Source organism: Musa acuminata, chromosome BXJ3-4 (genome assembly GCF_036884655.1).
Source record: "Musa acuminata AAA Group cultivar baxijiao chromosome BXJ3-4, Cavendish_Baxijiao_AAA, whole genome shotgun sequence".
Lineage (NCBI taxonomy): Eukaryota > Viridiplantae > Streptophyta > Magnoliopsida > Zingiberales > Musaceae > Musa > Musa acuminata.
The window spans coordinates 39,866,275-39,893,321 of NC_088352.1; the positions used below are offsets into that span (position 1 = coordinate 39,866,275).

General features: G+C 38.8%; 3 protein-coding genes and 1 long non-coding RNA gene across 12 annotated transcripts; 2 read left to right on the top strand and 2 right to left on the bottom strand.

Annotated features, from left to right (window-relative positions):
• The first annotated feature begins 1,690 nt into the window (after positions 1-1,690).
• On the top strand, positions 1,691-10,937 carry LOC108952054 (uncharacterized). Of its 8 annotated transcripts, XR_010495914.1 has the most exons (9): positions 1,691-1,832; positions 1,916-2,078; positions 2,161-2,292; positions 2,389-2,448; positions 7,631-7,691; positions 9,218-9,293; positions 9,379-9,471; positions 10,223-10,348; positions 10,677-10,937. XR_010495914.1 is itself a non-coding variant. In XM_065148296.1 (8 exons), exons 2-8 carry the CDS (start codon positions 1,956-1,958, stop codon positions 10,257-10,259), a joined length of 582 nt encoding a protein of 193 aa, XP_065004368.1. In that variant the 5' UTR covers positions 1,691-1,832; positions 1,916-1,955; the 3' UTR covers positions 10,260-10,937. The 8 variants fall into 8 exon arrangements, 5 of the variants coding, with proteins under 5 accessions (XP_065004368.1, XP_065004370.1, XP_065004371.1 ...); XR_010495915.1 differs by lacking the exon at positions 10,677-10,937 and having other exon boundaries at positions 9,218-9,297; positions 10,223-10,267; XM_065148296.1 differs by having other exon boundaries at positions 10,223-10,937.
• Positions 9,971-12,093, bottom strand: LOC135636546 (uncharacterized). Its single transcript, XR_010495917.1, has 2 exons — positions 11,585-12,093; positions 9,971-10,255 (listed from the first exon to the last, which is right to left on the bottom strand). It is a non-coding gene; the product is annotated as an uncharacterized LOC135636546 (long non-coding RNA).
• A 689-nt stretch (positions 12,094-12,782) lies between these two features.
• LOC135636547 (protein FMP32, mitochondrial-like) lies at positions 12,783-22,203 on the top strand. 2 transcript variants are annotated; one of them, XM_065148301.1, is made up of 7 exons: positions 12,783-13,189; positions 13,272-13,403; positions 19,512-19,571; positions 21,014-21,090; positions 21,167-21,223; positions 21,756-21,822; positions 21,924-22,203. In XM_065148301.1, the coding sequence occupies exons 1-7, from the start codon at positions 13,001-13,003 to the stop codon at positions 22,041-22,043; spliced, it is 702 nt and encodes a 233-aa protein (XP_065004373.1). In that variant the 5' UTR covers positions 12,783-13,000; the 3' UTR covers positions 22,044-22,203. The 2 variants fall into 2 exon arrangements, with proteins under 2 accessions (XP_065004373.1, XP_065004374.1); XM_065148302.1 differs by lacking the exon at positions 19,512-19,571.
• Positions 22,204-23,962: 1,759 nt separating this feature from the next.
• LOC103974176 (LRR receptor-like serine/threonine-protein kinase GSO1) lies at positions 23,963-26,267 on the bottom strand. Its single transcript, XM_009388937.2, has one exon. It carries the CDS (start codon positions 25,945-25,947, stop codon positions 24,094-24,096), a length of 1,854 nt encoding a protein of 617 aa, XP_009387212.2. The 5' UTR covers positions 25,948-26,267; the 3' UTR covers positions 23,963-24,093.
• Positions 26,268-27,047: the final 780 nt, after the last annotated feature.

Sequence of the window (27,047 nt, forward strand, 5' to 3'; positions counted from 1 at the left end):
TCAGCTAAGTTATCCGGTACCTTATAAACCATAATTATGTTATGTCCATTCATCTTATATGCATTAAAGTTTATAATCTTCCTAATTTTTTATTCAAAATATAATAAAAAGCTAGGTATGTCATTAAAATATAAGTGTTGTATATTGAAACATTCTGATATTTGTAATGCTGCTCCCAATTTAAAGATATTTAATTAGTTGATTTTGACTTGAATTTGACTCTTCCTATCTTGTTAAACAATTATTTTTTCAACACAGTAATTTAAATTAAACATAAGTCAAAAACTACTATTTAAATTATGATTCAATAAATATGCATTAAACATAGTGATTTAAAATTAAAAAAAATAAGATTTTTATCTTGACGTCTCGTTCTCATCTATAGCATCGATCGTAGGTCCTAATTCTTTCAAATCGTAGATTAGAACTAAGAGAGCTATCGATCTTATGCGTACTACTGACACCACCATTGGATAGGTCGTTCGAGAGGATAACAAAGTCGGAGGAGACGATAACGCTTAAAGAGGTTGATAAAGCTTAAGAAGTGCTAAAAAAAAAAAAATTCTTAACAAATGTTACGCTGCTCTAAGTAAAGCTTAAGAAGTGCACATAATCACTAGATTAACAAAGGGATACATAGCGCTTGGTGGATGTCGAAGGTGATGCTTGGATCTCCTTTGGAATGCAATCGGCCTCACATGCCATTGACGTTGTCGCTCGATATGCTGTTTGGAAGGATAACATAACCAAAGGGAAGAGAAGCCGAAGGGGAGGAAAGCTAGAAGGCAAGATAGCACTTCACAAAGGAGGCGACACCCAAATCTCCTCTGGAACGCCACGGGCCTCGTGTGCCACCAACACTGTCGCTGAGTATGTCGTATGGAAGGATAGCATAACCGAAAGGGAGAAAAGTCGGAGGAGATGAAAACTGGAGGGGAAGATAGTACTTGACAAAGGAGGCAACATCCAAATCTCCTCTGGAACGCCAGTGACCTCATGCTAATATTATTTATTATTCTCATATTATCGATTTTATTTTATATTTTTCCTCACAATCTTTTATTTCATCCTTATTGTTGACACCGTCAACCTTACTCGTTGTCGACATCATTCACTATCCCCTTGGACATCTCTCCCCTTGTTGTCATGCTATTGATGCCCATGCAATGAACCCTTGGCGCTCGACGTCGTTCGATCTCACTCGCCACCCATTGACGTTATTCGTCCTCACTCGTTGTCGCTCATATATTGTTTTTCAAGAAAAAAGAAGAAAGAAGAAGAGAAGGTAGACGAGGATATTTATATATATTTATAATAAAATAATTTAAAAATATTAAAAATATTAAAAACTTTAAAAATAAGATAGTAAATAAAAAAGGTTTACAAATAAGTATTATGTTAGTAAAAGAAGCCACATACTTCGGCAGGACGAGTGACATTTGGTTCACATGACTCGGGTCGTTACCACACGGAGTCAGCTCAGACCTTGAAACCCGCATTTGGTTCCCGAGCCTTAGCGCATCCCTCGCTGAGATGTCTGAAGAAGACATCGCCCAATTCCTTCCCCGACACGGACGCATGGCTGACAATTAGGGCCGGAAGATCCATCGGACGAGGCGAGGCGAGGCGAGGCGGGAGCATGACGGGCAAGCCACCCGATGAGGATGGGCTCGATAGTGCGGACGGCACAGGTGACGGCGATCCGCGCCGTGTCCCCGATCCGCCGAGCTACAGGAGGAAGTCTTGTAAGGGCTGCCTCTATTATTCCTCGCGCCTAAAGTCCGACGGCCGCAATCCCGTCTGCGTTGGCATCGGCCGGACTCTTCCTCAAGGTCCATTTGCTTTCTGTCTGTGTCTGGGAATTTTGTGCTGGAATATGCGGATTATAACCTCGATTTCTGTCTATCGCCTGCAGTAGAGGCGCCGCCGCATTAGGGTTTCGTTGCAGGTCGCTGATGCGGCTGCCGGCGGCGCAAGTCGGGTGCCCTCGGTCCAATTTGTCGCTGCTGCAGCGCTTCTCTTCGCAACTCGTCAAGAGCAACGGGAGTAGCGCTTGCCTTATCGACACGCTCGCTCTGGTACTGCGCTACCTTGTCGGTGTTCGATTGATGGGAGGGGGTCTTGGTTGCGCTACAGGTGTTTGTGTTTTTGCTTGTGTAGGTCAGGAGGTTGGAGAAGGAAGGGGTCCCGTCGAAGCAAGCGGAGGCCATCACATCGACCATCACGGAGGTTTTGAATGAGAGCTTGGAGAGTGTCGCCCAGTCCTTTGTGTCCAAGCCCGAGATGCAGAGGGTTTGACCTCTTTTTATGTTTCTTGAGTATTATTAGGTTTTGTTGCTTTGTAGTTCACATTTGCTGACATTTTGTTGTGTGTGATGTTTAACACAGAGTGAGATGATTCAAGATTCTAATCTCTGGAAATTCAAATTGGAAATGAAGGGCTCGCAGGTTTGCTCCACTTGATTGCATCTCACCCACTGTTCAGTTGTGTCACAAAGAAGTACGTCGGGCAGTAGGGCAATAGCACTATATGCTTTCAATCCTTGGAAGCAAGGTAATAGATGATGAAAATGAGCGGGCTCATCAGAAATACTATTTTTATTTTTATTTTTCCGGAGTGTGTCATTGTTAAAGTGCTTTTCCGTCAGTGTCAGAGATTATGTGCATACTTGTAGTTGTAGAGATCTTTTAATTAGCTAAAAATTATACAGGGATAAAGGAATCTCAGGTTAGCACTAGAATTATCATTAGGCATTTTTAAAAGATGGCAATTTTAACTACTTTTTAAATATCTGAATCTGGTCAATTCTTCCAAAAAATTCAACATGAGCGGAGAATAGAAGTTGGTATTCCTAATCGGTTGGCAAGTTTCCATGGCCTATCCGGAAACATGAACGGAGAAAAGAAAAGACAATGAGTCTGTAATGGGGAAGCCTTTTTCATATCAGTTTAAGTAATTGAATGCTCACTATATATTAGTTATTTCTATTGTGAATTGACAAACTGGGCATGAATTTTCGGTACATCCACTGTGAGAGTAGTTTAAAATGAGTGTAGAAACTTCAATCTATGTTTAAGTTATTGATTTAGTTTGGATAGATTTGATCACAAATCTGTGTGGTAGCATCAACAAGCATATTTTTTGTTTGTATAGCTAATATTGCACCCACAAGTGTTTCTAGCTATGTTTTTGTTGTGTTGCAATTTTATGAAGTGACGCATAATGCATGAAAAATTTATCGCAAACTTCCTGATACTTTTCTAATTTGAAAAAATTGAACAATTAATGTGTATTTTTTCCACTGTCATTTCCACCAATGTCAGTAGCTTTGCTGCTATCGATATTTGTTAAGAAGTTATTTTACTAAACACTTATTTGATCAGATAATCACTTCGAAGTTAACAGATCTTTTTTGATTAGACATATCACAAGCATTTGCAATCATTTCCATAAATATTCTTCCCAAAGGAACGTTTCAGAAATTTTTGATGAAGACACCCTAAAGTACTTGTGAACATGTTGAACTTTATCATGCCATATTTGAAATTAGCAGTTTCAACAAGCTTGGTCATCAAAAGATGAAATTAATATCATACAGTAAAGGTACATCTCAGTTGGATTGTGAACATGTTAGTCAGTCTTGTGATGTATCAACTGATAGCTGATTTATCTATTATAATACTACATGAGGGTAACAAGTTTGTCAATTTACAGTTCATTAGGCACACTGTTCAGATTCTACTCTATATACTCTTTTTTTTTTAAACTTATGTCATATGATTGCAGGATCATCACTATGCATTGTTGCAACGAGAGAGTATATAAGTGTTTATATACTCTCTCGTTGCAGCATTGCATAGTGATGATATCGAGAAAATACGTAAGGGAACTAAGGTCTGGTTTGCATTGAAGTATATAACAGATTAGTAAGTCAATTATATCCAGATTAATACTTCTTTCTTTAATTTAAACTCACTGTCTTAAACAGATATGAAATCGACACGGTAACTGTTGGGCAGCGCTTGGATCTAAACCTCGAGAGAGGGTAAGGGATGTTAATGTCTATTTGATAATGGAATATGTGGTGATATTTCAGGCTGAATTATCGTCCATATTTGTTACAGAAAATACACCTTTTTAATTTAACAACTAGGTTAACCATGCTAGTTCGGATGAAGAGATCTCGATTTTATAAGAAAATAGTTAAACTTGGTGCTAAATCTGACTTTTACTGACAATCCACTAGATTGTTGTAGGTAACAAAAAACAAGAGTTCATGTTGATTTGAATTCAGATTTATCATCATGACGTTCTGGTCTGAGTGTTGCTAGATCACTGTGCTAATGTTGATCCAATGTTTCATTTGAGTTTGTTCATTTTTTATCACCTTTGTTATGCTTGGAACAAACAAATAGGACTACCATCAGTAGAGCATCGATCAATGATTATGTGCTTATTGCAAGTAGCTTTTCATTTTTAATGTGCTGTACCGGATGAATGTAGTAGCTTTACTTTTAACTTCTTTTTTCTAATTGTTTAGGCGCATACGTGACGAGTTAGCCAAACAAAGTGCAGAAACCACAGAACTTATTACCAAACTTGACAGGGTAAGTTTCCTAGATCAAGGAGAAAAAAAATTACTGATAATTCTGTCCGTATTGAAACTCACCCTGTCAAGTTTGGTCTCATATAATTATCAGTAATTTTTTCTCTCCTTGATCTAGGAAACTTACCCTGTCAAGTTTGGTAATAAGTTCTGTGGTTTCTGAACTTTGTTTGGCTAACTCGTCACGTATGCGCCTAAACAATTAGAAAAAAGAAGTTAAAAGTAAAGCTACTACATTCATCCGGTACAACACATTAAAAATGAAAAGCTACTTACAATAAGCACATAATCATTGATCGATGCTCTACTGATGGTAGTCCTATTTGCTTGTTCCAGGCATAACAAATGTGATAAAAAATGAACAAACTCAAATGAAACATTAGATCAACATTATCACAGTGATCTAGCAACACTCAGACCAGAACGTCACGATGATAAATCTGAATTCAAATCAACATGAACTCTTGTTTTTTGTTTCCTACAACAATCTAGTGGATTGTCAGTAAAAGTAAGATTTAGAACCAAGTTTAACTATTTTCTTATAAAATCGAGATCTCTTCATCTGAACTAGCATGGTTAACCTAGTTGTTAAATTAAAAAGGTGTATTTTCTGTAATAAATATGGACAATAATTCAACCTGAGATATCACCACATATTCCATTATCAAATAGACATTAACATCCCTTACCCTCTCTCGAGGTTTAGATCCAAGCGCTGCCCAGCAGTTACCTTGTCGATTTCATATCTGTTTAAGACAGTGAGTTTAAATTAAAGAAAGAAGTATTAATCTGGATATAATTGGCTTACTAATCTGTTATATACTTCAATGCAAACCAGACCTTAGTTCCCTTACGTATTTTCTCGATATCATCACTATGCATTGCTGCAACAAGAGAGTATATAAACACTTATATACTCTCTTGTTGAAGCAATGCATAGTGATGATCCTGCAATCATATGACATAAGTTTAAAAAAAAAAGAGTATATAGAGTAGAATCTGAACAGTGTGCCTAATGAACTGTAAATTGACAAACTTGTTACCCTCATGTAGTATTATAATAGATAAATCAGCTATCAGTTGATACATCATAAGACTGCCTAACATGTTCACAATCCAACTGAGATGTACCTTTGCTGAATGGTATTAATTCCATGCTTTGATGACCAAGCTTGTTGAAACTGCTAATTTCAAATATGGCATGATAAAGTTCAACATGTTCACAAGTACTTTAGGGTGTCTTCATCAAAAATTTCTGAAACGTTCCTTTGGGAAGAATATTTATGAAAATGATTGCAAATGCTTGCGATATGTCTAATCATAAAAGGTTTGTTAACTTCGAAGTGATTATCTGATCAAATAAGTGTTTAGTAAAACAACTTCTTAACAAATATCGGTAGCAGCAAAGCTACTGACATTGGTGGAAATGACAGTAGAAAAAATACACACTAATTGTTCAATTTTTTCAAGCTAGAAAAGTATCAGGAAGTCTGTCATAAATTTTTTATGCATTATGCGTCACTTCATAAAATTACAGCACAACAAAAACATAGCTAGAAACACTTGTGGGTGCAATATTAGCTATACTAACAAAAAAGATGCTTGTTGATCTACCACACAGATTTGTGATCAAATCTATCCAAACTAAATCAATAATTATACAAAGTAATTGAATGCTCACTATATATTAGTTATTTCTATTGTGAATTGACAAACTGGGCATGAGTTTTCGGTACATCCACTGTGAGAGTAGTTTAAAATGAGTCTAGAAACTTCAATCTATGTTTAAGTTATTGATTTAAGAAACTTCAAACTGGGCATGAGTTCTCATTGCTTAAGAAGCCATTTTGGTCTAGGGCAACTCACCAGATACTGGCATATTATGCAGAAAAATTCATCAGCTTTTTTGCAGGTACTTGGTCCATGATGCTTTACCATGAAAGATTGGATTCATCATGTTGTTCTTATGTTTACTGAAATATTGAGTGAATAAGATTCATCCTATTCTCATTAACAACTTAGTGAAAATCTTGTGACCAGTACCTAACTCCATCATTGGTGATTCTGAAACGGAAGCTACAAAAGATGGTCGTAGCCTGTCAGATTTCAAGTATGCTTGTGTTGGTTATTCAGTTTTCCTAGATAGGAAAGATAATACTGCTGAAAAGCCAGAGAACCAAGCAGAATTTCCATTTTGTGTGGGCATAGAGGTCATTTCTTGCTTCTCTGACTTTCTTAACTGCATGTTGCTTGGTATTGTGTTCCTTTCATATTTTTTCAGGAGTATGCCTTTTTGATCTCTATTGTATAGGTCTAAATGTTCTTACTGGAACAAATAATTGATTACATGTATCGACTAACATTGATACGCTATTGTTGTCTATATGCATATACAACTGATGCTTTGGTTATTTTATATGCACAGACGACAATTGTTATTTTTAGCTGTATGCACAGGCAATCACCACTAAACTTTTGACGTAGCTTATCTAGCATCAGTCACGCAAAGGTAGATTAGTTCAGAATAATTTTATCCAATACATATGTGGTGGTTGTTGAATTTGGCGCTGGGTTTATATTCACCTTTCATACTATTTCTTTTAAGAATAATATTGTGTTTGTATAACCCAAAAGGTATTGAATTCACAATCAAAGACAGAGAAAAATGTTTAGATAATTATGGATTACATGGAGAATTATCTGCATTAAATAAATCCTGATACAGATGTTGTTGGATGGGATCTTCTTCTCCCGTATTGTGTATAATGAAATATGCTTCCTGTACTTGATCTTATCACGTTTGAGATATCCATTTGTGCTAGGATGTGTGCTTTAGTTTATAAGAGATGGAGGACATCACTGTGCCAAGGAGTGCTGTAAGATGTAGAATATAGGTGACATAAAGGAAAGCTAAAGAGTGCAATTTGGAGAGTTAACTCTTGTATTTTTTTCCCTTGCAATTGTGTTTCAGAACTTTTCTTTTCATTGTCAGTTCGCTAACATCCATATGAAATTTATTGCAGATATTGGCGGACAGAGGAACTTCAACTGCTGGTCAAATTCCTGCAAATGTTAACAAGGAAGGTGATGGACCGTTAACGATCTTTTGGAAGTTCTATTTTATTTAAAACAAGGATGGATGTCAATCTATGTTTCTAGCTACATTGGATCATAAGGCCAATTTCTTGATATCTTTGCTATATTTTATCATCGGTTATGGGGTTAGGTTCAGCAACATCTATGGCATTTCATGAGCCTTAATTTCCAATTTTTGGAACTATTTCACAAAGGTCGATAAGGTGGACAATATGGAAAGATCAGTATTATGAACAACATGAACCTTTTGTTCTAGCTCACTAGAGGAAGGTGGTGGACGGTAGATCTTTTGTAAGCATTTGTTATTTAAATGGATCAAGGAGTTGGGAAAGTAGAGCATAAATATATGTTAATTTTCTATATATTTAAATGAAGATAATGGCTGAGGTCAACATGTAACTTTTGTTTTTTCTTGTAGATATTAGTTCGGAATCTTGACCAGTAATTAGCTTAGAGCATTTTCTGGTCTTGAAAAAAAAGAAAAGAAAAATGTCATTGTATCACTACTGTTTTATGCTAAGCATAGAAAATGAGTCAAGTAGAATGTAGATGTCAAACAAAACTTAAGGTTTGTTTGGTACAATCATGGGTGGAAAAACATTGACTTGGGAAGTTGTGACAAATTGGAAATTTTTGTTATCCTTGACCAATTTCTAATACGTGCAAAGAGGATTATTATTACATGTTATCAAAGATGAATACTGAAAATTATTTGCATTGTCAAATCAATATCGAAAATTTTGAGCTAGTTTAATGAGGGAGTTGCTTTTTATTTCTTTTATATAGGCAACATGTAGTGGATTAATCACTTGAAAGTGATCAAAAGCTTTTGTTGTTCTTAATAGAAGATCTGCAAATGCTTCTCTAAAACCTAGAGGTTTCTCAAGCTTTTTTGCCTTAGTGGAACCTAATATTACCTTGATAGCTCGTGTGCAAATCTGGAAGTGCCATTTGGTAGAGCAAAAGAGTGCATATGCTGCAGCTAATCATTTTTTTGGGATCTTGTGCGTGTGGTGAGCAGCATGGGTTGATGTTTGGCCTTTGTTGGCATAAAATTGATTTGATGGAGAGGTACAAGTGCTCTCATGTTTGGAGGTTTTGATAAGGAAGAGGTCTGCTGTCTTAAGAGGATGACATTTTTGCAGAGTTTGCTCCTTCGCTGTAGAAAATTTTAAGTTGGTTTTTAATTCAAGGGTTTTAACTAATAATTTGAGATCAAGCACTAATAACTTTTTAATTACACCTCAAATTGTTGTGAGACTTTATGTTTGTCAATTTGCATGAAATTCATATATACTGAAGCATCATATTATTTTTTTGCAATACATCCTGTATCTCTTATCAATATAGCTCAGGAAAAGGCCCACTGTTGGGATCTTGGGGCTAATTGGTGTTGCATCTTGTCTCTTCTAAAACATTTTTCCCATGAAACAAGTTATTCAACATTTCTTGCTATTCTCGGTGCATGAACTGCTTTCTTAATTTTGTGTCTTACCCGTTGCTTGATATCGTAGTAGATACTACACTACATTCTCAGCCACACGCACACCAACCAGCTCAGCATTCAGTGGATGAATTCTTCAGCAAGAAGAAAGTATTTAGTTTTAATTCTATTCCTACATATTCCATGTCCAACTCTGGGTAAAGAAATGCTGAAAGTTATGTCAATGTGCAGGTTTAGAAAGAATGCTAGGGTGGTGGCCTCAGGTGTAGCTAGGAACCTGAACAAAGTGGGCAACTACATAAAGGAAAACATTGATGACATTTTGTATCCTTATCGCAAGCCACCCAAGTAAAACCTTCTATTGACTAACAACGCAGGTGCGATTGTTTGAACTTTGTTTCTTTCTATTCCATGTTCAATAAGCTCAATTCTACCTAGATGCTGCATATGAGTTTGGCCATTGCTGGTAGTAACCACAAGGCCAATGTAAGCAGCGCTGGAGCACTTAGCACTCTTGAGTTCAAAGTTTTATCATCTGTTGCATGTATTTTACTTTTCTAGTGATAAAATGTAAAGTTTATCCATTGAAACTTCTTTATAATATGGACTTTATTAATGAGCATTATAAATTGGTGATAAGTTTAGAAATTTTTGGTCTGACACAAGAATAAATGTGCCCCAAATGTAAGCACCAACAAATAAAGATCATGTTCAAAAAAGAAGCCAGAAAAAAAATGGAGGCAGCAATCATTTAGTGCAGAATGAAATTACCAAACTTATTTATGTGAAAACAAAAAAAAGTCATGAAAACGAATTGACAGGATTAAGAAACTTTTTTTTTTTTTTTCTGGACATGGATACATGTATGTTATAATGTCAGACATATATATGATTCATTTTTCTACAAGCTTAAAAACACAGAGCTCAACCATCTACTAATAGAAAACAGTACAAAGCTTAGTTTGAATATCAGGAAACACTTTATCAAGTTAGGTTGCACACTAGCTGAAATGAACAAGAATAGCTAATATGCCTTTTAGTGCTCTTGTTTCACTTTGACATCTCCATTCGGTAGAGCACTCTGGGACTGTGCCAGCCGCTTCGATTCCTGAAAGTGAAATGTGAAATCGATCAAACAGCAAAACTAGGGGAAACTCCCACAAAAGAAAGGACACCAAGGCAGTCAACATGGATGGTTAAGGTGAGCTTCTAATTCGCATCAACACGTTCAGATGATTAAGATGAAATGAGTGGTACCACTTCAACAGCAATTCAGGCACAATTTAGTAAGATTTACACGAGTAGTTTGCAGCAAAACATATAAAAGAAGTCTTGCAATTAACCTCTTGCGTTGTTCATTTATATTGACAATCCCTTCATTTGTGGTGCATTGAACAACCTAATGCTATTTCCTAAATCCAAAATTCATCCTTGCCGGTTTATATTGTTGACCGCAGCCTAGAATAAAATATCATGTTTCATATCAAGGTACAATACTCACCATTTTACCTTCTCTTCTTACTCATGAGGAATCGGAGAACACAATGACGGAGGCTGTGATGAACAACGACTGAGATGTAAGTAAATATGGTAGTGCTGGTGATAATGAGGTAGCAATTGTCATAACTACTAGAGTGGAGTTTAGAGGAGGTAAATATGGTGCCAACAATAGCAATAAAATAGTGGATGGTGGATGTTGAAGAAGTACGAGGTAAAGGTGAAGGTGGTGCAGATACTCCTAAGCTATAATATGTTTCCAGTACCTATATCAGTTTTACAAGTGACAAGATCTAATGAAATGCTACATTTACAAAAACGTACATGATTCACATAACACGTATCTACCAGTTAATTACAAAATTGAGAAATTGACATTTCTCACACTACAACACTTGGTTATGGCTTAGAATTTTAAAACATCCATTGCATCCAAGGAAAAAGCTTGCTCCCCATGTACTGCTTTGGTTGTCCTCTATATGGTTTCACGTCTTTACATAGGATCAAATGAATTTTATCTCTGGTTGTGATCTTCTATTAGGTCTTATGACCATAGTCCTCGGCCTTGTCTTTTTAATCGGAACAGATCAAATAGTTGGTACAGAGTACAGATATTCATAAAGATAGGCTCCATGAAATAGTGGAATCTTCGAATAGCCTCGTGACTAACTATTATAACAGTACTTCATTATACATTTGATATTTTGTCAAAAAAGAAAAGGCAAGCACAAAGATCTTACTATTCAGTGAAAAAATAAATCTAACTGTCTATTTAACAGCCATAAGTTGTTATATGCACATATTTATTTATATACAAAATAACAAAAAAAGAATCTCAAAAATCTCACCATAAGAGTTGAAAATAGCAAAAGAAATATGGATCCAGCGAGAAAAAGAATCTAAGAGATTAGTGGAAGAGTGGTAAGCTATTATAACTTACTGCAGCAGAAGAAGCACGGATCTCCCTATAGGTTTCCACTTCATCAGGAAAAGCCTGATCAAGCTCCTCAAGAAGGTGCTTTCGCAAGCTCTATTCACATAGACAAAAGTAAGCCATTGTGCTAAGACACAGTAAATATAAAACAAAATAGTAAAATGGACTACTAATGACAGGTTTAGAAGCTAGAACGGAAACTAAGGTTATGACAAAATAAGTTCTAATGATGTATATATCCCCTGTATTTACAATTGATGATAGTGAGGAGAAGTAGAGGATTGCTCAAGAAGTTTTAATTAAAAATAATAAATAAATAAATTTAATGATAATAAAAGATGGAGATTGCTATTGTTTTTTTTTTTTTTGCTATTGGTAATCACTTACTTTATATAATTATTTTTAAAACATAAAATATAATTTTACTAAATACAACCCCTCAATTACCAATCATACTCTTATCTTTGGAGATTACTATTTGTAACCTTTTTTTTTGTTATTTAAAATCTCATATTAAGAATTTTGAATATTTAAAAATTATCTCTTAGATGTGTTCCTGGCCAATCTCCGAAAAAGTTCTAATTGTTTCGAACTTTGAATGAGATATTTACATAATCCCCATGAATAGTATCAATCCTTATTCCATGATATTTTCATAAGATTTCTCTTTTTTATTCTTAAGCAAACCCTTGAGAGGGTTTGATTGATCATGATTTATATGAAAGTAGTTGAAAAAGTATTAGATTTAAGTGATGAGTTAAGAATATTTACATCAATCTTACTAATATTAAAATTATTAAAATAGGATTGCCATTAAAGAAGGATTGCCAATATAAATCTCCTAAAAGATCCATATGTAGATAATTATTGTTTATATTTATAAGAGATGAGCGCAATATTTTTTACAATCCAATAATTAGAACATAGAACAAAAATAATATATAAAAACATTTTTTTAATACAACTATGAACATTGTTTTGTGCACAACTTAAATGACAAAATAAAAATCCATGTTGATAATTATTGTATTATGTTTATTAGATATGACCACAATATTTTATACAATCAATTAATTATAATAGAGAAATATGTTTTAGTTTTATTATTTTCTTTGTTCAACTGTGACAGCATTAAATTTTTTTTATTATAAGCTAAAAATGGATGACAATAATATTATTAGACGCGTGATGCTATGAACGGAACTTATGATGCTTGCCTTGCCAACCGTCTGCTCCGCGGTCTTCCTCGTCATAGCAACCGCGCCAAGGGGGACTCGAAGCCAAATCAAACCCTTCTCTTCGCGGTCTAAGCAACAGGAAGAAGAAAGGCGTCGATAGCGGACGCGACAAAATCAGTCCTTTTTTCGTTTTCATCCCCCTCGATCTCGAATCGGACCGACGAGTTCTCACTTCGCGATCCAGATGTCTGCCGCGGCTATCGCCTGCAGTAGAGGCGCCGCCGCGTTAGGGTTTCGTTGCAGAACGCTGATGCGGCTGCCGGCGGCGGAAGTCGGGTGCCCTTGGTCCAATTTGTCGCTGCTGCAGCGCTTCTCTTCGCAACTCGCTAAGAGCAACGGGAGTAGGGCTTGCCTTATCGACACGCTCGCTCTGGTACGGCGCTACCTTGTCGGTGTTCGATTGATGGGAGCGGGTCTTGGTTGCGCTACAGGTGTTTGTGTTTTTGCTTGTGTAGGTCAGGAGGTTGGAGAAGGAAGGCGTCCCGACGAAGCAAGCGGAGGCCATCACATCGACCATCACGGAGGTTTTGAATGAGAGCTTGGAGAATGTCGCCCAGTCCTTTGTGTCGAAGCCTGAGATGCAGCGGGTTAGTGTAACATCCCATTAGTCCCACATCTAATGACTATGATTGGCTTATATGGGCCTATTGAGTATAATACGATAACTCCCATTTAAGTATTTTGGTCCGTGAGAGTAGGAAAGGGCTACCCGTGGATGGAGTCAGCTCTGATACCACATCGGAAGTGGGCAATAAGTATGATTGGCTTATATGGGCCTGATGAGTGTACTATGTTAACTCCCGCAAAAATGGAGTTATTAGCCAGTTAGCTCATCAGACCCAATTCATGACATTTGGTATCAGAGCATGGTTTAGAGTCTGTAGGTGTATTAGGTCCCTTGATTGACTCTAATTAATGATTGTCTTTAACCTATTATAGGAGTAATGAAGTCAATTCCAGAGATTAGTGGTCCTGTCACTTGGGGTTTTTGTTTGAACACCTCTCCGAGTGCGTACACCAGTAGCATTGCGACCATAAGCACCTAATACACCTACTCCTATAATATGTTAAAGACGATTAATTAGAGTCAATCAAGGGATCTAATACACCTACATGCCCTAAACCATGCTCTGATACCAAATGCTATTAAAGGATACTTTGAGCGTCAGGAGGAGCGAGATGGAATTCCACGGGGTAGAAATAATACCTTAGATCACTTTAAGAGATTGGGATCACCAGTTTTTTAGGGCAATTCAGATCCAATCTTTGCTGAACGTTGGATTCGTCAAGTGGAAAAGACATTCGAAGCTATCGAATGTAGGAAAAATCAGAAAGTGCCTTTCACTTCTTTCATTTTGGAAGGGAAGGCAGACACTTGGTGGGCCTAAAAAAGGAGGATGCTAGAGGCCGGAGGTAATGTGGCAACTTGGGAGCAGTTTAAGGATGCATTTTATGAGCAGTTCTTTCTTGATTCAGTTTGCTTTGAGAAGCAACAAGTGTTCCTTAGCATCCACCAAGGAAGTAGAACTGTAATGGAATATGATCATTATTTCATTGAGTTGGCCCAGTTCTCTCCACATATTGCTTTCAATGAAAGTCAAAGAGCTCGTCATTTTGAGAGGGGACTTCGATCATCAATTAGAAAGTCCGTTGTAGTACTAATTTTACCAACATATGCTGAAGTGTTAAATCGAGCTTTGGTGGTGGAGAAATTAGATAATGAATTACAACAAGCAAAGGATCGAAAGCGACCTTTTAATGTTGCACCATCTGCATATCGGGGATCAAATTTTGGACCCTCAAAGAAAGGAAAAGACAAACGGTTTGGGCATCAACAAGCAGGAGCTCTTAGCAATCAAGTCATTATAAGATGCTATTTCTGTGGAAAGACAGATCATGTTTCCACCTCATGCCCCATGGGACGTGTATGTTTTTATTGTCAACAACCAGGACACATGTCGAAGGACTGCTCTCGGAAGCAACATCAACATTGAGCTCCACTCCAAACAGCTGGACAGCAACAGCGAGGACCCAGAGAGGGAGGACAGGCAAGAGTCTACGTACTGACTCATCAAGATGCTGAAGCCTCGGGATCTATTATTAAAGGTGTCATCACACTCTGTGGTAAGCCAGTATCTGTGCTTATAGATTCTGGTTTTACGCATTCTTTTATATCGTCATATTTTGCTATAAAACTGCATAGGAATTGTGAGACAATGAGTAATGCATTAATGGTAGTAACACAAGTTGGAAACTCTTTGATAGTTGATCAGATATATAGAAACTGCGTTATTACTATTGAAAGTCACGATTTGCTAGTAGATCTTATTCTACTAGAATTTTAAGATTTCGATGCTATCTTGGGTATGGACTGGTTTTCAGCATGCCATGCAAGTGTCGATTGTCTCCAAAAGACTATTATTTTCTTATCCCTAGATCAACCATCTTTCGAGTTTATTGGGATTCAAGAAAAGTTTCCTTCTATTATTTTAGCCTCGAGTGCTACCCAACTATTACTGAAGGGATGTCAGGGATACTTGGCCTTCATTTCTGGAGAAGAATCTAAGAAACCAGTATTAAAGGACATCCCCATTGTACGGGATTTTCCAGATGTTTTTCCTGAAGATCTACTTGCACTGCCACCAAATAGATAGATTGAATTTACAATTGATCGTCTACCTGGCACTGCACTTATTTCTAAACCTTCGTATAGAATGACACCAATTGAGTTGGAGGAGTTAAAGAAACATATCCAAGAGCTTTTGGACAAGGGTTTTATTCGACCTAGTGTATCACCTTGGGGTGTCTTTGTCCTATTTGTGAAGAAAAAAGATAGATCTATGCGACTATGCATTGATTATAGATAACTCAACCAAGTGACCACAAAGAATAAATATCTCATTCCTCGAATAGATGACATATTTAATCAACTTCAAGGTACTCAAGTATACTCGAAGATTGATTTGAGATCCGGGTATTATCAACTAAAGATAAGGGAAGGAGACATACAGAAAATTGCTTTTAGAACAAGATATGGTCATAATGAATTCTTAGTAATACCTTTTGGACTCACAAATGCACCGACTGCCTTCATGGATCTCATGAATAGGATGTTTCATTCTTATCTTGATAAATTTGTAATTATGTTCATTGATGATATCTTGATCTATTCCAAAAGCAGAGCAGAGCATGAACACCATCTTAAGACAGTTTTGGAAGTCCTAAGGCAAGAGAAACTATATGCCAAATTAAGCAAGTGCAATTTTTGGCTCAATGAAATTATGTTTCGCGGTCATGTAATTTCGAGTGCTGGTATATCTGTTGATCCTCACAAGATTGAAGCTGTGTTAAAATGGAAGCAACCTTCTAATGTTTCAGATATTAGAAGCTTCTTAGGTTTGGTCGGATACTATAGAAGATTCGTAGAAGGCTTTTCAAAAATAGCAGCACTATTGACTAGGTTGACACAAAAGAATATAAAGTTCATGTGGGATGATAAATGTCAACAAAGTTTCCAAGAATTGAAGAAAAAATTAACTAGTGCTCCTATCTTAGTGATTCCTTCAGGAGGAGAAGGTTTTGTAGTGTATAGCGACGCCTCACTACAAGGGCTTGGTTATGTTCTGATGCAAAACGAAAGGGTAGTTGCTTATGTATCTAGGCAATTAAAGCCTTATGAGAAGAACTATCCTACTCATGATATGGCAAAAAATGTTATTGGAGACAAAAAATGTTTTCTTGCGTGTCTGATGATGCAATCATATTTGGTAGAAATTGTTAAAAAATATCAAAAGGAAGATACATATCTTCAGATGATAGTTAATAAGATAGCTTAAGGATCTAGACCTGAATTCCTCCAAGCCGAAGATGGTTCTATTACATTCCACAATCGATTTTGTGTTCTCGAAAGCTATTTAGTAAAGATGCAGTTATTGGAGGAGGCACATAGATCAAAATTTAATATCCATCCCGGGACTACTAAGATGTATCGAGATTTACGCCAAAATTATTGGTGGTGTGGTATGAAGAGAGATATAGTAAAGTTTGTTTCTAAATATTTGATATGCTAACAGGTGAAAATAGAACATCGTGTATCTGCGGGAAAATTGTAAAGGATTTCGATTCTTGAATAGAAGTGGGAGCAAGTCACTATGAATTTTGTGACAGGATTACCCAAGATTGCGAAAGGATATGACGGAATTTGGGTAGTAGTAGACAAACTTAATAAATCTGCTCACTTCCTCCCTATTAACAAGAAGTATTCATTAGATAAACTAGCAAGCTTATATATTAAGTAAATTATTTGATATCATGGGGTGCCAGTTAGCATTATCTCAGATAAAGATCCAAGGTTCACCTCAAAATTTTGGGGAAGTCTACAAAAATCTTTGGGCATACAGTTAAAGTGTAGTACAGCTTTTCACCCCCAAACTAATGGCCAATCTGAAAGGACAATACAAACTCTTGAAGATCTCTTAAGAGCATGTGCTTTGGACTTTGATGGGAGTTGGGATATGCACTTGCACCTAATTGAGTTTTTCTATAATAATAATTACCACTCTAGCATTCAGATGACTCCATTTGAAGCTCTTTATGGAAGAAAGTGCAGATCACTTGTATATTGGGATGAGGTAGGAGAACGAAAGCTTTTAGGACCTCAAAGATTATTAACACCTCAAAATCGTCAGAAAAGTTATGCAGATCGAAGGCGAAGAGATCTAAAGTTCGAAGTTGGTGAGCATGTCTTCTTAAAAGTGTCGCCAACCAAGGGAGTTATGAGGTTTGGCCAAAGGGGGAAGTTAGCCCCAAGATTCATTGGCCCATTTGAGATCTTACAAAAGATTGGGCCTGTGACGTACAGATTAGCATTGCCTCCGACTTTGGCTAGCATACATGATGTATTCCATGAGTCTATGCTTCGAAGATACATCAGGGATCCATCACATGCCATATCTTACCAACCTTTACAACTAAATGATGATGCCACTTTTGGAGAACAACCAACCCAAATCCTGGAAAAGAAAGAACATGTTCTAAGAAATAAAACTATACCTCTAGTAAAAATTTGTTGGCAACACCATTCAGACCAAGAGGCAACGTAGGAAAGAGAAGAAGATATGCGAGAGCAGTATCTTCATCTATTCTATTAAGATTTGTTGGCAACACCATTCAGACTTGAACTAGGGTTTAAGTCAATTGAAGGCTAATTTGTATTATTTGATATTGATGATATTTGAAAGAGATGTTTTAAATGTGTTATTTCATTCCGATATAGACATGATCAGTGTGAGATTATGTTATTTTCCTTTCGAGAGCAGGTAGGGCGATTCCCTTCGGGGATTAGCGGGCCGTCAGACGTGGCGGTTGGATGGTTCCTCCATCCGCTGTTGGGAGGAATGTGTCTCTACTTCGGCGGGTGTGGGACACCACTCCATCCGCTGTTGTGAGTACGATATGAGTTTGCCTTCATTCGCTGTTAGGAGAACACTAACTCATCCCGTAGGATAAAACCTCTCCATCTGTTGTTGGGGGAGTGCTCCTTCGGGTATTTGATATATGCCAATAGGATGATTGAATTTTGATCATGTATTCATTTTGAGTTGACTTTTGGGGTTCCTACTCAGCGTTGCTGAATTTTCTTTGTTTTTGATTTTCAGTGCAATCTCCCTCTAACACTAAATCGGATTCTAGTGGAGAGTGGACCTTCCTCTACCGCTAGGTAAAACCGCTTGGATGATTCTTGAAGTTAACATCATTATGCTTATTTTTCTATTTGTGATTTGATAAATAAATGAATTGTAATAAATATTTATGAACGATGAATAAAGTGATGTTTATCTACTTGACCTAAATGTGTGAAAAAATATGAAAAAAAGAAAAATCTAGAATGTGACATCTTTTTATGGTATCAGAGTCGACCTATCATTTGGGTATGGTGAGGGGGCTTGAGTAGGAAATGGCTACTCGTAGACGGAGACAAAGGACTCGTCACGGCGTGGAGCCACCACTGGGCTACGCCTCACATATACTATGCTAGGGCCTGATCCGGGTTATGTTGGGCCTTGACGAGGACATCACGCCTTTGAGTGGGGGTGATTCGAAAGTGGGCAAGATTAAGATTGGCTTATAAGGGTGATGAGTGCACTATGATAACTCCCGCTTAAGTATTTTGATCCGTGGTTGAAGGACTAAAATGAAGTTATTGGTCAGTTAGCTCATCAGACTCGGGTCGTGACATTTTGTATCAGAGCCGACCTAGCATTTGGGTAGGGTGAGAGGGCTCGAGTAGGAAAGGGTTACCCGTGGATGAAGTCAGAGAACTCATCACGGCGTGGAGCCACCACCGAGTTAAACCTCACATGCACTATATTAGGGTTTAATCTGGGTTATATTGGGCCTTGACGAGGACGTCAAGCTAATTGAGTTGGGGATATTGTAACATCTTATTAGTTCCATATCGGAAGTGGACAATGAGTATGATTGGCTTATATAGGCCTGATGAGTGTACTACTATCAACTTCAGCTTAAGCATGTTGGTCAGTGGTTTAGACCAAACAAAGTTGATAGGCTAGTCAGTCCATCAGGCTCGGGTCGTGATAGTTTGACCTCTTTTTATGTTTCTCGAGTATTCTTAGGTTTTGTTGCTTTGTATTTCACATTTGCTGACATTTTGTTGTGTGTGATGTTTAACACAGAGTGAGATGATTCAAGATTCTAATCTCTCAAAATTCAAGTTGGAAATGAAGGGCTCGCAGGTATGCTCCACTTGATTGCATCTCACCCACTGTTCAGTTGTATCACAAAGAAGTATGTCGGGCAGTAGGGCAACAACACTATATGCTTTCAATCCTTGGAAGCAACGTAATAGATGATGAAAATGAGCGGGCTCATCAGAAATAAGTTTTTTTTTTTCGGAGTGTGTCATGGTTAAAGTGCTTTTCCGTCAGTGTTAGAGATTATGTGCATACTTGTAGTTGTAGAGAACTTTTAATTAGCTAAAAATTATACAGGGATAAAGAAATCTCAGGTTAGCACTAGAATTATCATTAGGAATTTTGAAAAGACGGCAATTTTAACTACTTTTTTAATATCTGAATCTGGTCAATTCTTCAAAAAAATTCAACATGAGCGGAGAATAGAAGTTGATATTCCTAATCAGTTGGCAAGTTTCCATGGCCTATCAGCTGTGGTGTTTTATGGAGCAAAAGAAAAGACTATGAGTCTGTAATGGGGAAGCCCATGTCAGTTTTCTATTTCACCTTTATTTGATTCCTATAACTACACTTTTTCTTGTTTTGCTACATTGCCATTCTCATATATCTGGAAATATCACAGGAGACCTTTTTCATATCAGTTTAAGTAATTGAATGCTCACTATATATTAGTTATTTCTATTGTGAATTGACAAACTGGGCATGAATTTTCAGTACATCCGCTGTGAGAGTAGTTTAAAATGAGTCTAGAAACTTCAATCTATGTTTAAGTTATTAATTTAGTTTGAATAGATTTGATCACAAATCTGTGTGGTGACATCAACAAGCATCTTTTTGGTTAGTATAGCTAATATTGCACCTACAAGTGTTTCTAGTATTGTTTTTGTTGTGCTGCAATTTTATGAAGTGACGCATAATGCATGAAAATTTATGGCAGACTTCCAGAACTGATACTTTTCTAGCTTGAAAAAATTGAACAATTAGTGTGCATTTTTTCCACTGCCATTTCCACCAATGTCAGTAGCTCTGTTGCTACCGATATTTGTTAAGAAGTTGTTTTACCAAACATTTATTTGATCAGATAATCACTTTGAAGTTAACAGACCTTTTATGATTAGACATATTGTAAGCATTTACAATCATTTCCATAAATATTCTTCCAAAAGGAACTTTTCAGAAATTTTTGATGAAGACATCCTAAAGTACTTGTGAACATGTTGAACTTTTTCATGCCATATTTGAAATTAGCAGTTTCAATAAGCTTGGTCATCAAAGCATGAAATTAATATCATTCAGTAAAGGTACATCTCAGTTGGATTGTGAACATGTTAATCAGTCTTGTGATGTATCAACTGATAGCTGATTTATCTATTATAATACTACATGAGAGTAACAAGTTTGTCAATTTACAGTTCATTAGGCACTCCGTTTAGATTCTACTCTGTATACTCTTTTTTTTTTAAACTTATGTCATATGATTGCAGGATCATCACTTTGCATTGCTGCAACGAGAGACTGAAAAACTTCGAGTTGATATCGATAAAATGCGTAGTGAACTTAGGTATGGTTTGCATTGAACGTAGTTGATATCCAGATTAATACTTCTTTCTTTAATTTAAACTCACTGTCTTGAACAGATATGAAATTGACAAGGTAACTGCTGGGCAACGCTTGGATCTAAACCTCGAGAGAGGGTAAGGGATGTTAATGTCTATTCGATAATGGAATATGTGGTGATATCTTTGGCTGAATTATTGTCCATATTTGTTACAGAAAATACACCTTTTTAATTTAACAACTAGGCTAACCATGCTAGTTCAGATGAAGAGATCTCGATTGCATAAGAAAATAGTTGAACTTGGTGCTAAATCTGACTTTTACTGACAATCCATTAGATTGTTGTAGGTAACAAAAAACAAGAGTTCATGTTGATTTGAATTCTGATTTATCATCAAGACGTTTCGGTCTGAGTGTTGCTAGATCACTGTGCTAATATTGATCCAGTGTTTCATTTGACTTTGTTCATTGTGCTAATATTGATCCAGTGTTTCATTTGACTTTGTTCATTTTTTATCACATTTGTTATGCCTGGAACAAACAAATAGGACTACCATCAGTAGCATTGATCAATGATTATGTATGTGCTTATTGCAAGTAGCTTTTTATTTTTCATGTGCTGGACAAATGTAGTAGCTTTACTTTTTATTTTTTTATCTAATTGTTTAGGCGTATACGTGACGAGTTAGCCAAACAAAATGCAGAAACCACAGAACTTACTACCAAACTCGACATGGTAAGTTTCCGAGATCAAGGAGAAGAAAAATTACTGATAATTCTGTGCGTAGTTTTCGGTTTAGTATGTCTAAATTTGGTTTATCTTTGTAAATTTTCCAGGAAATCCATGCATTAAGGGCACAGTTAGAGGCAGCAAAATACGATGTCATAAAGTATTGCATTGGTACTCTTGTTTCCATATCTGCTGTTGGTCTAGCTGTAGTGCGCATTCTGATGTAAAAGCCATTCTTCCCTTTGGCAAACTAGATGTAATAGTCTTTTGGCAACTTTGAATTTCCATCATTCTTATTAATAGTGTTTTGATGAAGCAAATTGAAATCTCTTGTAGCACTCAATTTGGATTATTTCACTTAATAACATTCAATTTCAGTTTTGGCCACCCTTCAAGTTTTCATATGTTACCTTTAGAGGATTAATTTGCATATTATCTTGATCAGATTCTCTCCAAGGCTGTAGTATTTTTAAAATTATTTTATATATGGTTCGTCTTACCCATCAATATCGTTCTAACGATATTGATCGATCATGGTACATATCGGATCATACCAGTAGAGTATATCAATAGATCGGTATATAGGGCTTTGATGGATTAGTCTCATATCAAATGTTAAATCGGTATATACTGTTGATATTGGTCTTGTGCCGCTCACATCAAATCTCAAACTTTAATTTTGCATAAAATCTTGGCTTTATTTTTGCGTGTCTATTTTGCATATATCAAATCTCGCTTTCCCTCCCATTTCGATTTGCCTCTACCTATTTAACTCCCTCTCCAACCCGCTCCCCATCTTCCCCCATCGCCACTTCTCGCTTTCCCCTCTCCTGTCGTCCCCCACTCTCTCGCCTTCTTAACGCGCTCTGATGCCGCCTTAAGAAGCGGCAGAAAAGGTCGACGTTTGCGAGATCGCGGTTCTCCCGGTCGGAGTCCTCGCATCTGGAAGCAGTCGAGGAGATCGCCTTGTCCGTGGAGCCGGCGACGGGGTTCCCGATGATCACGTTCATCGGCTTCGATAATTCCGATCTCTCAACCATTTCTTGAATTTTCTTCCTTCCTTGGTTCTTGATCTTGGAATGGGGTTTGTCTGTGATTAGGGCGGGATCACCTTCAGCTGTGTTTCTTTGGAGTGGCACTTCGGACATGGATCTCACTTCATTTACGAAGAAGGTAACCCTTTACTTTGCCTGATTAGTTCCCATGGAGGGTTGGATCGAACTGTTTCTTTCCTTGATGTCAAGCTGCTGGTCGATCGGCTTTCTTCCACTGTTTGCTTTCCGTTCGAGATCATGCTCGTTGCAAGTGTCGTTTGAAGTAGCAGCCTTTCTTTGACGGTTTCTCTAATGCAAAAATAACGCTGTCAACCAGTTAAACACTGGAGTGACATTAAAACTAAGATTTGTCACGATATGACATGATAAATAGGATTTTTGTTTGAATGATCGTAAACTGAACTTAAGTGAAAAAAAGCTTAAATATCAGATCAATATATAATTGAAACTTAATACCATGATATATGATTTTGACTATTAAACGGTTCTTCTTAACAATCTCATGACTTCTGCCGCTGTTAAACATCGGTTGGAGATTGGAGATTAGTGCAAAACCTAATCAAATTTACTTGTGATGAAATAAAAATATAAAGAATATTCATTTTATCTGTGTAGAAGGTCCTCTTATATAATCATAGATTTAGTTTTGATACACATATTTATAAATATATTATTAGAAAAATATTGTGCAAGCAATAAATGGTAAAGGTGTTCAAATTGAACCTAACCAAGATTTCAGTTCGGTTCAATTGAATTGAACTAATTTATTATATATATATATATATATATTAAATTATTTAAATTATAAACTGATTAATTGAATTGAATTAATCGAATCGATTAAATAAATTTGAATCGATTACGATTCAAACTATCTTATTTTAATCAAATCTAACTGTAAACGGTTTGAACCAGATTTTATTACGTCGACTGACACAACACATGGATATTGTTCGATTGGAGGAGCTCAAGTATATAGATATATTCATCAATCTCTATCAATTATGTAACTATGTACCCTTATATTATATTATATAGTTTGATATATTAAGATTCCTCACCTTAATAGACAATTGGACTCAAAAAAAACGAAAAAGAAAAAAGAGCAAGCCGTTCTTACGTTTCCATGAATTGTCAAACAAGAAATTTTTGTTTTGTTCTCCGTCACATTGACATCGGAAAATTAAATCTGAGACTCCTTCCTGTGTACTTTGGCTCGTTACTACAGCTTGCATGGCGGGAGAGGCGCGCCGCAGAGCCCCGTGTTTCCTCTGAAGCCCTCCGCCGTCAAGGGAGCCCGATGGCGCGGTATCCGACCGCTGAGCCTGTTATCTGACACATCGAACTCTGTCAGTCGCGCGAGGTCCAGCACGCCCTCAGGTATGCTCCCGGAGAGCCCGTTCCCCGCCATCCCCACCTCCTTCAGCGCCGCCAGCCTCGACATGGACGCCGGTATCCCGCCGCCAAGCTCTGGGTTGTGCGACACCACTAGCCTCTCTACTGTGTCCATCGCGGCCAGCTCCCCCACGTCCTCGTCAAGCCCCCCGGTGAACCGGTTGCGCGACAGATCCAGCGTCCGGTAGTGCCCCAAGGGGTCCTGCGTCCCCTTCGCCATCACTGGCCGCAGACGGCCGTACAGCTCGTTGGCGTGCAGGTCCAGGTCCATCAGCAGCGTCAGGTTCTTGAACCCCTCCGGGATCCCCGAATGCAGAGCGTTGTTGGAGAGGTTGAGCAACGAGAGCCCGGTCATGTTGCCGATCCACTGCGGGAGATCCCCCACCAGTCCGTTACTGGAAAGGTCGAGGATCGAGATGGACGACGCCGACGACAGCCAGTCAGACAGCGGACCAGAGATCCCTGTGTCCGCCAGGACAAGCTTGAATATGTTCATCTGGCCGAGCCAGCTCGGCGGCCTGCCCAAGTGCATCAGGGAGTTGAAGGAGAGATCCAGCTCTTGGAGGTTCCGCAGCCGGGAGAGCTCGGCGGGGATTGGACCACAGAGGCGGTTCCGCGACAGGTCTAACGTCTGCAGATTGGCCAGGTTGGCGAAGCTGGAAGGGATCCTGCCGGTAAATCGGTTGTTGGAGAAGAAGATGTCCGTGAGCGTGGCGAGGCGTCCTATAGCGGCGGGCAGCTGACCGGTGAGCTTGTTGTTCTCCAGTATCAGTCTCTCGATGCTAGGTAGGCCGCCGATCGAATCCGGGATGCTCCCGGTGAGCTGGTTCTCCGACATCCTACAGAACTGCAGCGAGACCATACCGGCGATGGAAGGCGGAATGCTTCCCGTGATGCGGTTCTGGTTCAAGTAGAGAACCACCAGGTTTTCGAGCTTGCCTATGGAGCTGGGGATGCCGCCGGAGATCTTGTTCTCTGAAAGATCAAGAACAGTGAGCCTTCGCAGCAATCCGATCTCCATGGGGATGGAGCCGGTGAGGTGGTTGCCATGGAGGTCTAGTGCCTCCATTGCAGGTACCCGCCCGATGGGTGCCGGGATGCCGCCGGTTAGCCTGTTGTTGGAAAGAGAGACCACGGAAAGAAATGGAGAGGTGAACATGGAAGGGGGAAGCGATCCGGAGAGGCGGTTGTTGCCGAGGGAGAGCTTCCGGAGTCGGGTGAGGTTTGCGAAGGCGGAGGGGATGCAGCCGGTGAGTTGGTTGGAGTCGAGGAGGAGGTGTTCAAGGCGGGAGAGGCGGCCGAGGGCGGGTGGAATGGGGCCGGCGAGCTGCTTGAGGTTGCTGAGATCGAGCAACCGGAGGGAGAAGAGGTCGCCGAGGGCAGGCGAGAGACTCCCGGCAATGGAGGCGTCGGAGATGAAGTCGGGCCCGGAGGAGAGGCCAGGGCGGGAGACGTTGACGACGCGGCCAGTGGCAGCGTCGCAGGCCACGCCGTCCCACGCGGAGCAACAGTCCGTGGCCGAGTCCCAGGAGCGGAGGAGGCCGGAGGGGTCGGCGGTGATGCCGGCCTTGAAGGTGAGAAGGGCCGAACGGTCGTGGGGGTGACATCCCTGCGACCACTGCAGCAACAGGGTGGAGCAGAGGAAGAAGAAGACGAGGCACAGCGGCTGCATGTTATCCATCTCTTACGTGAAAGAATCGACGAGGGTCGACAGATGTTCTCCCCAGTCGAAGAACTTGCAATGAAAAGGCGGTGGATCAAACTGGAGTCGAAAAGCATTCGTTTCTGCCAAGAAAGTGGCAGCAGAGGGTCTCTTAAGAGACCATTTCCTCGCAGTTTCTACTTTCTTTAATGGGCTCTCAGGTCGGCAGAAATGTGGAGATGCAGCAGCAAATTAGGCGTGGAAATGGAGTCTGCTGCTGCAGTCATGAACGGTCTCCAAGGAAACTGGGGTGAGGCCCCATGAAGCTTGCCTGGGTTCAGACGCCCGATGATGGAAGTGGCGCTGCTGACTTTAATGGGACCAGAGAAGAAAGAATAGGGGCGTCTCTCTGTCCCAATGGAGTATTATATCTCCTTCCTTCTCACCTAATGAGCTGTCGGAGTCGATGGGCTTCACTTGCCTTCGCCTGCCTTTCCAGGGTGTGTACTTGTGATGGCGCACGAGGCTGTCAACCACTCACCACAGCAAACTGCAGGTTGGGGGAACCTCAACTCAGTGTATCATCTGGCTGTTTCTACAAGGCTTTGATACTGATTAGATATCGTTGCACACACAGGCATTTAGGAAGCGAACGATTTCTTCTGTTAGAAGGCAAAGGAGAGGAATGGCAGACGGCTAGCGCCCACAGGTCAGAGGCTAGATGTAGAAATCAAGGTAATGCGTGCTTTGAGATGCATGAATGCAATTCAATTCGAGTGATATGAACTATAAATATGGTTGGTCATTTGATAGTGATCCTCTCTTTGACCGAATAGATTCCCTGTGCCATCTCAGTAACACTGATCTATTATTTCTCGATTGCGCCAGTTCTATAATGCCTGTCATCATGGAACTGCGTTTCTAGGGATTCACTTGTAAGATATCAAGTAAGATTTAGATTATCAGCATCCTCCAATTAAGGAACCCATATCCCCGTTGGCCCGACCTCCACTTACACATACAAAACGAGTTAAGGAAATTTGTGGTTTCTGAGTGGATAAGACCAACGCAATGCACTAAAGTGCTCCGGCCGGTGCTATGACGGTAGAAAGCAAGTCGTTGCACGATTTGTTTGGAGA